Source organism: Rhamphochromis sp. 'chilingali' (assembly GCF_963969265.1).
Source record: "Rhamphochromis sp. 'chilingali' genome assembly, chromosome: 12".
NCBI classification, from domain to species: Eukaryota; Metazoa; Chordata; class Actinopteri; order Cichliformes; family Cichlidae; genus Rhamphochromis; species Rhamphochromis sp. 'chilingali'.
Window position 1 is genome coordinate 2199906 of NC_137939.1, and position 13854 is coordinate 2213759.

Sequence of the window (13854 nt, forward strand, 5' to 3'; positions counted from 1 at the left end):
GGAAACGCGAGAACCACCTTATTTCCCAATAAGTGGTCCCTGAAAATTTCTGGATTTTTTCCTTTTTCCTTTTTTTCAATTTTTTTCTTTTTTGCAAGACGCCTAAAGCCGGTTTTGTTGTCTGGCTAAACATTTTGAAGAAAAAGCTGCCCCCCCCCCCCCCCCCCCCCCACACACACACACACACACGCACTTTACTGGCACTGTTTTTTGTTTTGTTTTTACCATGCTCTTTACACTTGTCTAAATTTCAGCCAGCAACCAACACTACTGCAATAATTTATCGTATAAATTATTGCAAACCTGGAGGTTGTTATGATAATGCCAGCAGGTATGGGTGGTGAATGCTGCGAGACAGCCTACATGGTAGTGGGTTTCCTGCACTAATCAGGAGCCACTGGGGCGACATAACTAATTTGCTCCTGGCGGCCACTTTAAAATATCTTTCCAGTTGCAAGTAGGCAGGCTGTGCTTTGTGAGCTCTTTCATGCTGTTGTCCACTCCGTGGCTAACTTCAAATTTATGGTGCCAGGATCACGCAAGCGCTTAATTAAATAGCAAAGCGATAACCACCATCAAAGTACAGCAGGATTACATTATTACCTTTTTACCGAATACCTTACACCAGATGCCATGTGCATGGGATTTAAACTTTCGATAAGTTTTACCAAAACTAATTTTGGTGACAACAATCCATAAATGGCAGCCTACAAAAGCGCTAATGTAAATGAAGGCGCTTTGCAAGCTAGTTGGTTGCAGCAATAGGTGCTCGTTTTACAGCGACGAACTGGTTTATGGCCCAATAGAACCGGTTAGGTGCTGAGATGTAAGTACAACATCGTAGTATAAAAGCATTCAATAGCCTATAATCACTTGATTAGAATTTGCAGGAGGCGGGTAACAAAATACCGCCAAGTATACTTACAAGAAAAATAAAGCAAATTTAAAGTCAGAACAGTTTAGAGATGAAAACAGCAACAACAAAAAAACAAATGTCTGCCTTAAATTTGTAACAAAATGGAAGAAAAAAATGAACCAGAAAGGAAAATGTAACCGTTTTTTCCCTGTATTTAACTTTTTTTTTTATTAACTTTTTAGTTTTTTACTGGTGTGAAATGTTTTCTTTTTTCTAAGTTTATGAGGGGAAAAGACACACACAAACACGCACAAGACGAAGACACCCTCCGGTGTTATTTTATAATTTAGTTTTTGTGCATAATAAATAAAAACATGATCTTATTACCAGTTTTCTGGCACAAAAATATTACTTATTATGTAGGCGAATTAAATAAATTTCCTCGTGCATAATAATGGACCCAGGCTACATCGTCTCCATTCTCTTTCCTCTGCTCTAAATGAAACAAACCGCCATGTTTTTCATCACCGCAACACCCAAGTGCACAAGCCAGACTGACGCATGGCGAGAGCCGCATTCCAGCACAGTGGACGGTCCTTTTGTCACACATCGCCAAAACTGATGTCTGCTACTACTACACCTAATAATACTACAGTGATGTCACCGAGGCATCTATATCAGGAAACGTTTTCAAGATCCCGTTGAGGAAACAAAGCAGTTCTCAGAGGCCGGGAGAGTCCTGGCCCCCGTGTGGCTGAGAGACAACATCTGCAGAAGACTCTGCAGCACTCTCTGTTAGTGACGTTGGGTGTTGGAGAAACCTACAAATTACCACGTCACTGTCCCAGGGCCAAGGTTGGTGGGTGTGGCGACGAGGGGCTGGTATAGCCTTGATCTGGTCGGCTAGCGTGCTTCGTCTTTCTTGAGTCAGAACAGCCCCCTGTCATCCCTGATGATATACTAAGACGGGCAGATTAAGTCTGATTTCACTTCATGCAGATAAAATACATGACCTTCTAAAGAGATGCACAAAAAAGCGCCGGTCATCCCTTTTACCCCCCCCCCCCCCCCCCCCCCCCCCCTTTCCCACTTTAAACCGTTTAACTTGAAGAAAAACCTTATTTCCGAAAATAACCAAATTCACACCAATGGGAGGAAACACAACAACGTGCAAACGGTGCGGTAATATTTCTGTTGATCAGAACAGCCCGTGCAGTCTTTTGTTAAGTCAAGAATCAAAGGGTAGACTGACTCACAAGGACCACACACCCACGCACTCACAAACCGTCATATTTGCACTTACAGAACCTCCCATTACGACAAATACACTGGCACAGCCACACACCAGCACGTTTTCTTTTCTTAGAGAATACAAATCCAGATGTTTACACCAAAATGTTTTAAAACGCCTCATGCGTGAAAACGTATACATTTTACAAGGACAATAAAGTGTATTTACTGGACGTGCTAAAGCTGGTAAAGTTACCTGCTGTAGTTTAATGCGAGGGGTCAAAGTTGTTCTCTGTACACATTCCATTTTCTGTTCCCACTCACTCTTATTGGCCCATTCCGCCGCTGCACACATTTCCGGGCTAAAGGGGCTCCTTGATTCCACTTTATTGCATCGGGTTAAAGGTGAAGGCCTTGACATTATGGAAGTTCAAAGACTACATTTAATTATAAATTGTACTTAATGCACACGTGCAATCATCATGCGCATATGTTTAGCGTACAAACTAAACACATGCGCACACATAATCCACACACCCGCAAAGAGGTTTCGACATGAGACAGACATAGACCGACTGTGTCTATATATATATATATATATATATATATATATATATATATATATATATATATATATATATATATATATATATATATAGACACAGTCGGTCTATGTCTGTCTCATGTCGAAACCTCTTTGCAACGTTCCTCGGACATGTAGTCCTGCTTGTTTACTATTTACTGCGGAAGTGAACGCCATTTCCCCCGAACAGACGGTGCAATTAAGAGAAAAAATAGGCATTTAGTGCCTGTGTCTTTATGGCAGTGTCTAGACTACAAGAGTGGCGATTCCATTTAGTGGGCACTAAAAGAGGATATCATTGAACCCTTCTTCTCTACATTTCTAAGATCTGAGCTTCACCTCTCTTTTCTTTTCTTTTTTTTAACAGTTGTGCTAAAATTCAAACATAATCCTTTTTACACCGATGTAACCTTAAAATTGTCAAAAAGCCCTCAAGTGTAGCCACTATTCCTTATTTTCCCAATCGACACCAAATCCACCGCACCAAATGCGTGTAGACTCGTGAACTGGCATTTAACAGAGGTTTAAAGTGTGCACATGTTATGTGTGCAAGCCAGCAGCGTTAGGTTATACACGCATTTATGAGCAGTTGGTATTTCCAAAAGGTTTTGACTCACGACCAACACAAAGTAACAAATAAATGCACACAGAACCACTGGTAAGGGTAGTAATTAAAAAGACAAACAGCACAAAGTCATTGTGATTTGCCTATAGATTTTCTGTTTATTTCATAGGTATTATGTTAATGATACACAGGCCGACAATCTGCTCTCTGGAATCGAAAGCAGCAATGCTTTAAGCAAATAATTTAACAAGTGTTGGCGTTAAAGCTGTTAGAGTTGAATGGGCACTGTACTGAAAAATAGCAGCAGGGATAGCGGAAAGGAAATTCAACATACGGTTATTTACAGTCATGATAGCACATTGCATAGGCTACTCTGTACAGTTGGATATACTTTTTTTTCACAGATTGGACGTCACAGTTCTCAATGGCGAAATATGCAGCTTAATTAAAGATTTCGTATAATTTGCTCGTACTCCGGTAAAGAAATAATTAGATGGGAATAAGCTATATACAAAGACCAGAGCTGGGGATGAGAGCTAAAAGTTGTCTGCGCAATAAAGGATTCAAAATGCTTGTTATATTTCATATTGTTTTTAACAAATATGTGAACAATAGAATAAACACAATGAAGAATCATGATAAATAGAGGGACATATTCAAGAACAGCATATAAATGATTATTCTAATCGTGTAGGCCTTTTTCTGGGGACCAGCTAGAAATTCAACGCCGCCCGTAGGGCTATAAGAAAATGGCGATTTTTATCCCATGCAGGCCTATTTCTGCCACTGTCCACTTTAGCATTGCACTGTTGGTGATGTGGGCTGCCTTAGAAAATGGGTATGCCCACAGTGACAACTCAGTGAGATAAGAGGGGGCCTAAATGCCACCGTCCCACACTGTGACACTCTCTGCTCCTGCTCACAATAGGGGATTTCCAGAGAAGTACTGGAGGCGATCTCTGCTCAGCTTCTTCTCTTTCATTCTTCTATTCTGAAACCAAATTTTAACCTGGCGGTCGGTGAGGTTTAACATTCGGGAAAGTTGAAGCCTTTTCTCTTTGTTGATGTAAACGTTAAAGAAGAATTCCCGCTCCAGCTCTCGAATCTGAAACTTGGAATATGGACACCGCTTCTTCCTTGTTCGAGGAGCGCCTGGAGAAGAAATAAAAGTGAAAAATAAAATTCAAAATAAAGTCGAGCTGCTACGGAAAATGATCAGCGGCGTTACATTAATTAACAACAACAGCAATGCGTTTTTAAAGGGGGTCACAGCGAGCTTAAGTGCTGAAGAGGCGCCAGATGCTAAGAATTCAGTTTCAGTGGCATTAGTACTGATAACATTTCAGTCAGCATTCATCTAGTGAACTGGCTGAAGCTATCAGATAAACCAACCATAAAGAGTGTTAAATATCCGAATCGCTTGGAGTAAATAATATCAACTTACAGCCTTTAAGTACGTGTTTATCTGTTATAAATATACAACAACAAAAGTATTTCACCGCATTATGTGCGCCACATTCCCCTGGAGCTAAACTAACAATTTACACAATCTTTTGGCAGTGGGTTTAAATGCACTGCCCTTGCCTGCAATGCCATACCAAGACCTCTGTGGCCCTGTAACGTCTTATCAAACAGGTGACCAGGGAAATGTGTGTGTTTTTTATTGTTTTTTATGTGTGTGTGAAAGAGGGCTAAACACCGGTCTCAGCTTGTGTCTGTTCCCTAGCTGAGCTAAAACAATGCACATGAGGCTAAATATGTTCTGAACACAAGCACCCAATCTCTAAAATTTCCTTTTAAAAATAAAATCCATTTTTAGATTTTTTTTATTTTATTTATTTCTTTAGATAAAGTTAGTCATTAATAGAAATGACAGGCGACCTCATACAAATCATAGGAGAAAAGAAGCCTAATGTGCGGAAGGAAACATGCACATTAATGAATTTAAGCTTTTTCAGCGGATTGTGGGGAAGTGGAATAATGTGCAGCCTATGCAATCTCCACATACAAGGGAAAACACGATTAAGTGTGCTCGTAAATGAAGGAAACGCTTCATTTAGATAGATAGATAGATAGATAGATAGATAGATAGATAGATAGATAGATAGATAGATAGATAGATAGATAGATAGATAGATAGATAGATAGATAGATAGATAGATAGATAGATAGATAGATAGATAGATGCATTTAACCGTAAAGTGTGTAATACTCTTCGCAGCATGTGTTTTGCGAGCAAACCGTGTACTAAAAGAAAATTCACAAGACGCCAAAAGCAATGTTCTGCCCAATTGGTTTTTACTCTCGACAGCCCAACGAGAAAATCCCTTAAAATGCCCAACGCAAGTTCATGATCAAAGTTAACATTTGTCACAATAGCTCTCTCTTAAAAATTTCACAGACTCTCACCATAGAGGCGTCTGTGTATAACATCCCCTTTTTTTCAAAGCGCTTTCCCATCGTAAAAATTCTTCTCGTTGCAAGAAAGAGCGTTGTAGGGTTATAATAAAATCGTTTGAATGCTTATAAAACTCCACATAAAATCTGACCGACAAAACACCGGGTTAGTCCCCTTAACCTTCCCCCATTTTACAGCTCGGTATACCTACTCGAGTGGCTGCTCTTGCTGGCGTTGCCGTCCTTGGTTGTTGCAGAGGAAGACGTACATGAGCCTGAATTTGTGTGTTCCTCCTCATCTTCTGGGTCTTTTTCCTGCTCCGCGGCTCCGGGTACAGACGCCGTGGGCTGCTGTTGCTGTTGCTGTTGGGAGTCGCTTTCCAGCTTCTCCCCTTCGCCCTTTTGTAAACAATTGTCTGACTGATTGTCCGTGCTGCTGCAGTACGCCGTCTCAAAAAAGCGATCGAAACCTTGCGGGAGGACATTGTTTTTCCCCACGCCGGAATAAAAACCTGTGGAAGGGTGATTGGAGCCCGGATGGGTGTGATGGTGATGGTGGTGGCTGTACACACTCTCGTTCTTCATAAGCATTTCTGTCATGGTGGATGGTGGAAGACAGTCTCTATGCACCAGATCCTCTCCCGAGTAGCACGACGCATAGTTGCTTCTGTGGTGCCATTTACTAGCAGGGTCCAAGCCGTAAGAAACTTCCCGTACCGGCTGCACTTGAGACAGATTTGTGGAATAGGGGTAGCTGATTTGTCTGGACGGGGCCTGTGGAAGAAACGAGGAGACGGCAGAAAACTCGGGGACGTAGTAGGTGCAGCTGGGGAGGTAGATATTGGACGCACAGCCCGTCCTGTCCCCAAACTCGGATGTCCGGTCTTTGCGCGTCTGGGAGCAGAAGTTGCCCAGATTCACCGAGTTAAACATCTTTCTCTCTCTCTCGTGCTCCGTACTATAGATAGATGTTTTGGATAGGAGCTGCAGCAGAAGGGGAAAATTTGGGAAGGCGAGATGACGCGCAATCCGTCTAAGTCGCCCCGCAGACACGTGATCGAAAGTAGATATTGTCATATATCAATTTGGAAGAGTTGGATGTGTAGGAGTGGTTGGCTTTAGGTAAGATCGAGGAGGTTCAAATGAATAATTTCCAAACACCACGGGACCACTAAGAAAACCAGTAACAGATTCCTGTTTGTTGGCTTATGACAATTAGAAAGATATGTGCTGTGCATGTTTATGTTTATGGGCTGCTGGTAGGCTAGCTAAACAGCTACAGCTCCTTAAAAAGGCATAGCACAAACTGCAGAGTCCACTCAATGGCATGATTTTCATAGTGTTATGGTTTTACAGGTAAGATTATTGCAATTAATATTATCATTGCAATAATTACGCTCACTCTTACGAGTGAGTACTACTGGATTACTAGCAATGTAAAAGTGTTGACCAATGAATTGCAAATTATGAATACTGATCTTGCACACAACACAAAAGAAAGGAGGATAGTGATTAGCAATCACAGAGAATATAGCCCATATAAAGCATAAGCCCGTTAAAAAGCAGCCCCATGAGCTCCGTCAGCGCTTCAGGATTTATAAAAAGTTGCACAAATCACAGCAAATGACTCGTCTTTTTACGCTTTTTAAGAAGATTATGAGCTATTATTTATTTTTGATGCATTTCCACTCGTAAGTGCTTATCCGAGTTCGCTGCACATAAAATCGTGATTAATAAACACATGTCTGAATCATTCATAGTTATGTTTTTAAAATTATGCAGCAGCCTATTGCATTACTTTGCCGTTACGTTATTTAGGGTTCATCAAATGAAAAACGGGGAAGGAAACCGTAATTACACTGCAAGGTGAAGCATGTTGGTTGAGCAAATTATTCGGTCCACACTAATTATTCCATTTGACTCTGGATAGTGACAGAGTTCATAGAAGACAATCAGACAATTCAAGACCTCGATCCTGGAATCCCTGCAGAACCATGGGCCATGCATCTAACCCAGACCAAAAGTGTGCCCCAATATATATAAACACACACACACACACACACACACACACACACACACACACACACACACACACACACACACACACACACACACACACACACACACACACACAAATAATTAGTACCTCAAATGACTGGCTTTAGTATTACTCCAGTTTGGAGTGGTTATTGGCAACACTCCTCAGAATATTCAATGTGTTGAATAGCTTACACTTTCAAAATGTTCTGATTTATAAGTTTGGAAAAGGTGTGGTTGGACTTTATTGGCATGAAAATCCTTCTATAAGTATCTATAAGATGCAGAGCAGAGCAAGTATTAGTCCTTTCAGTAATGCGCTGCGCTACTTAAAGGCCTATCGACCGAGTAGTAGGAGTGCATCCGACGTTTCCTTCTAAAATTAAATAAGTCCCAGCTGATGGTCCAAGCTGCTCTGATTATTTTATTTTCACCAGGATGTCGACATTCATCCGTGCGTGACAGACAGGGACGTGTTCCTCGAACTTTAAAAAAAATTCCAATAAAATGAATTGTTTGGAGAAAAGATGCGCCTGCGTGTGATTTCCTGCGTCATTGTAAACTTTTAATTGTACTGTTGAGGGCCATCTCAGAATCTTTATAGACTAACTGATACTATCTCAAGGTGAAATTAATATGATGGCCCATTGTTTATGATTATAGGCTGCTTCCTAAACGCTGCAATATACTCTCAAATTATTACCCAATTTTCCAATAACACAATATCGTCCTGTTGCAGTATCTTCGGGGACACCTGTGTTGCTATACATATATAAATTCAAAGAAAGTTAGTGACTTCGGTGATTCCCGACAGCAATGGGAAGAAGAAGCAACATCATCCGACCTCAAGCATTGGAAGTGAGATTCCACTGCAGGCGAATTTGTGAAAACGTGGCAATGGCACTAGCTTGTTTACTACCCCTACAGACAAAAGGTTGCCTCACATGATGCATCCTGAATCCAAGTACAAAGAAAGCAGACAGCTGTCCAGACACAGCACTTGAATTTGACCACTAAAATCCTCTCTACGTCCACCATAAAACTGCGAATGGCTGTAGTAACGCTAAATCCCTTTGTTCCATAGAAAACCATAAACGCTGAGAATGAGAGGAATTTGGATTTCAGGAAGTGGATATTGTGCAACCTTTCTACAAAGAGGCAGCGATATTAATTTCAGTTTGATTTTTTATTTATGTTTGGGTTGTTTTTTTTTTTTACTTCGAGCCGTCAAACGCACTTAAGAAATATTTAAGAAATCTGGTCTTTTGTTCCACGAATATCGGAATAAAAGTTTCAAATCTGGCGTTTGGGACGTTTGCGAGGCAAAATATCTACTCAAAGTTACTCGGAATAAAATATACTGAGATAAGCAAAAAGAAAAAGACAATAAGAATTTATTTGTGATGCGTGAAGCCCGGCTGCTGTATTTATTTATTTTGTTTTTCTCATTAACAATGACAGCTCTGGAAATATTTGTGTAAACACACTGGCCCTGTGGCCTATATGGACACATGTTTGACACATGCTGCTCCATTACTGTTGTGCTGCTGTGCAGCAACAATAATAATTCCCGCATCAAAATGTCATTGCCAATATTAACACTATGAAATACATAGTGCACTGTGTGATTAAAAATAATAATAAAAATAAACCCGAGACTTGCATTTGAAGTTGAATTTCTAAAACCCGAAAAACCGCCATACTAATTGGCCTTGGCTGTAATAAGGGTTCTGAATTGTGACATTTAAAATGCATCCTTGTGTGAGCATCGCTCTGATCATAATATCATCCAAGAAATAAAGAATAAATAATAATAATAAAAAACAATAAATAAAAACTCCAAACTTTCCTTTCAGCGGGCAATAACAGAATCGAGGCAGACAGTCCAAAACAATACTGGCAATTCATTTCTTCATCATAATCATTTCAATGATGCGTAATAGCCCGGCATAAATAAGTAATGCGAGGGTATGAATAAGCGATGCACTAATAAAATTTAAAGGTTAAAGCTGCTGATCTCGACAACAGAAACACTGAAAGGCTTCTCTGGACTCTGAAGTATTTCTACATTTAAACAAATGGAAAATGGCACTCCTGGTTGCATTTAAGTTGCGGTAATTGTCATAATATGGAAAAATATGACCAGCCAGCGTACATCACTTGGCAATATCCGCTTCCTGTGGGTTCAAACACTGACTGCTTTCACCTTGGTGCGCAAGGAACAAAAGTGAAAGAATAGGATTTACCATGTGTTTATTTCACTGGATGTGGGAGCCGGAGCAGAAATTCCGCTAGCAGTAGGACCCAGGAAAGTTTGATAAGGCTGCACCAAATGAGCAGGCAAAGCGTATGCAGAGTTTTAAAGCAAAATGGCCTGTATCCCAGATATGTCTCCTTATAATTCTAATTAAAAATAACTCAGACAATGAAAACATTTTAAGTGCACGTTCCAGTAGTCTTCAGACACAATGTTCAGTTTGGTGCTTTGCTAATACTCCCTTAAATATCACTGTCAAAGCACTGTTAGCTGTCTGAGGAATTTAAGCTATGTGTTGCTACCTAGCACCAAAATTACAGCTGTTAGCCTAGGCGTCACCTTCTTGTAAAAAAAGAAAGAAAGAAAGGGGTTGCGCCAAAGTGTCGATAAAGCCATTGCCAAAAGATACAAGTTTCACCACAGACACAGAGCTACACACACACACAAATACACAATGGGTGCAGTTTACCAGGACACTGCTCTACAGTTAGCTGAAGTCAAGGCTAAATGTGGGAAGCCTGCGTAATCATATTACTGTCCCCTCATGGCCTAGATAAGTTTAATTGGATGTAAGCCGGGCAGTTAAACTTGCCTGTATGAGCTGTGAAGAGTTCCAGGCAACACTAAAGAGGCTTGTTTTTCTTGTCTCTCTCTCTCTCACTCTTTTTTCTTTTTTTAAACTAAGATCTTCGTGAGTGCACCTAGCGTAAAGCGTTTGTGGTGACAACAATAGCTGACAAGATAAGGCTGTGTGTTGCTGTTACATTTAGAGCAATCTCCAGAGTGTATTTCACTTTCAACCACAAGGACATAAAGCTTTCACAACAATGTGTTAACGCTCTTTTTTATTAGAAGTATTAAATGATTGCACATCACAAGAAATCGCTCAGTATAGTGACTACTGGATTCAGCTCCCATGTGTTATTTCGACGCCCTAAAAAGCACAGAGAGAGAGAAAGAGAGAGAGACCTGGAAACCATTTAAGCAGAGGAACAGTGAAGCGAGTCTATCTGAACAAATTCTAGAGGAACTAAACGTGAGCTTCTATTTGTGTTTTGCTAGAGGGACACTCGGCTTCACAGTTAATACTATTCTACAAAAGTCAGAATAAAGAGCATTTTATTTGAAGAGCCTACTTGAGGCTATGGTCTGTCACATGCTGATGTATTTAGAAGGATATTTTTAGGCTCGGCGTGCACTGGAATCTTCTATTTACTAGAGTTAATCTTCTAAAATACCTAAATTATCTTTTTTTTTTTTAAATCACATCACATAATAAGAAGGGGCATTTAAAAGGTGAAGAAATGAATAAATACGTTTTCTTTTCTTTCCTTTTTTTTTTTTTTTTTTACCGCGCTTACGATATTACGCATTGGACGGACCCAAGCGTGACGCATGTGTTTATTTTGAATTTGCTAACTTAGAGATAATGCATTTTGTTTGGTTTCGTCATATTTTGACATAACTCAACTTTAGTGTAATAATTATACTATTTTCTTTTCTTTTCTTTTTTTTCAAGCGTTACAAGGAAATTCCTGAGGTTATTGTTTTGTTTTGTTTTTAATATTTGATCTAATCTTTTCTGATGTTACCAAGCCCAAATGAGAAAATGTACATATCCACGCATACAGCAGGGTAATCGTGATAAAGTTTTGAACGTTAATGCAAACTGGTGGCTGATTTCTGCGTGGGTGTCAAAAGTCGGTTTTGTTTGCGTTAGTCTTGCGAAAAATGGTTCAGTATGCCCAAACTAAAAGCGACGAGTTTCCTGCTGTCATCTCAGATATGCTTGAAATACTTGCTTAAACTTAGTGCTAATGTTGTGTTAGCTCTGATATATGTTTGCTTTTTAAGGAGCCCTTACATTTACACCGTGCCAATGCATATAAAATAATAGACGGTAATATAGCTGAAGCTACACCACACATGACTTGAACCAACGCTGATCAAACTTGAACAGGTGACGCAAAAATTTTCACCATGTATGAAACAGTTAATGCAGTTCCATGCTTGCATACTTGACCTTCAGTGGACACTTTAAGGCCCTTGGAAAGAGTCGCCCTTGGAAAGACAAGTCCTCTATCAAAAATACGGAATGCCAATTAAAAACGCCTTAAGTGTCCTCGTCAGAGAGAAAATCAAACAATTTGTCAAGAAAAAAGAAAGAAAGTTCAATCAAAATACCGGCATTATATAGCGCCATACTGCATAAACACGAGCTGACCAGCGCTGTGCACAATGTTTACATTCTTTATATTATTGCGAAAATATAACATAAAGCCCTGCCGTGATAATACAACTGGCTGATCGAGAAACATTACAATGATTTCAATCGATTCTGAAATGTTTTGCCTTTCTTTACACCAGGGACAACTGGTCTAAAAGGAATTCGGCTCTTTTGAGAGAGCAATGAAACCTTCACACCCCGTATTAAGGGCTGTTGGAGGCGCGATGCTATTGAAAAACAAATTGATACGGGCGTGCATTTCAGAAAAAAAGCAGCTAGTGGCGAACTCATTTCAAATCATGTCAAAATCAATATATAATAGTTCTGAAAGACGTAAAACGATATAGATCTCTTACGTTGAGCATCCTACCTATCTTCTCTTTATCACATTAACAGTCTCCTTTAAAACACACACATTCACACTCACGCACGTCCACACACTCCACACTCCCCCTCTGCCACACACTTTAGTAGGAATAACAGAGCTTTCTATTTCTCAGGCCAGCTTTGTACCATAAACGACAGTGGGGTGACGGGGGACGTAGACCACACTCCACACAAGTTCTCTGCGAAGGGCACTGTGAAGCTCAGTGACCTTTGGGACGCGGAGACAGGCTGCCATAAACAGATTTAGCCAGTCTCAAAGTCAAAAGTGCTCAAGAGCTGTGAAAGACCTATTGTAAAACCCTGCAACGCCAAATATCACCAGATTGTCTGGAAACGCAAAGCATATCTTTGATTGTTTTTGGTTTTTTTAACTCATCATTTTGTAGAAAGGGAATTCGATCACTTTAGAATGCAGACAAGACATGTAAAGGCAAACTAAAATTAGATATTACGCAGTAATCATTTTTAGCCTTAGAAGAACAGAGTGGCAGGTAATGGCGTCGTGAACTGGTGTTTCCGGACGTGGAAAACCTTCCAAGCAATGATAAAGTGAAGCAAAGATCCTCTGTCTAAATAAACAAGTTACAAAAAGTAATAAATAATATTAACAGATAACTCTGGCTTGAAGTTCAAGTTAAAATTCCGTGTTCGGCATTTGATTCGACACAGTTCAAAGGCTTGATTGTCAAGTTAATGAGTCCCAAAAAAATCCAACCATTTCACAAATGACGCATTGAACTAGCCTCTAAATACACACGAGTGTTTGTGTCATTTAGTCATGACACTAATCGCATTCACGCTGTGCTGAAAGTAGACTTGTTTGGGTGCTTAGTCTAATTACGTAGCTGTCAAAATACATTCGAATTAAGGTGTCATGCAAATTGTTGCTGCTGTGAATTGCACTTTACTCTTTCTTTGTTAAGTGAGCGTTAATCTACCGCAGTTTGTTACAAACCATGGATCCTGGTTCATATCTATTGCTTCTCGCCCTCGTTTTCATGTCAATAGGTTCTTTTGCGGGTTATAGAAGCAGATCCATGGAACCTTAATGAGTTTCTGCCAGTGTTGTCAGCGCTTCATGACAGGTTTTTCTGACTCCTTCTAAAATATATATTTGTATATTTGTAACATAGTATGGCCACGGAGGTTTGCGATTAAACAAAAAGCAAGAAAGACGATTGTGCTTTTTCCGTATGCCATTCTCTTCTTACCAATTTAACAAGGCAACGCACAAACATAAGATACAATTTTATCTCCTTTCATGGTCAACAACGCGTTTGATGACCTGAAAAGGCTGGAGCTGTTATGAACGACG

The 13854-nt window shown here is 40.0% G+C and overlaps 1 protein-coding gene across 1 annotated transcript; it reads right to left on the bottom strand.

Moving 5' to 3' along the window:
- Positions 1-3352: 3352 nt before the first annotated feature.
- hoxc11a (homeobox C11a) lies at positions 3353-6723 on the bottom strand. The gene is given in 4 exon segments (XM_080898011.1): positions 3353-4386; positions 5844-6599; positions 6602-6680; positions 6682-6723. Coding segments are annotated over 4 exon segments (1095 nt in total). The 5' UTR covers positions 6709-6723; the 3' UTR covers positions 3353-4153.
- Positions 6724-13854: the final 7131 nt, after the last annotated feature.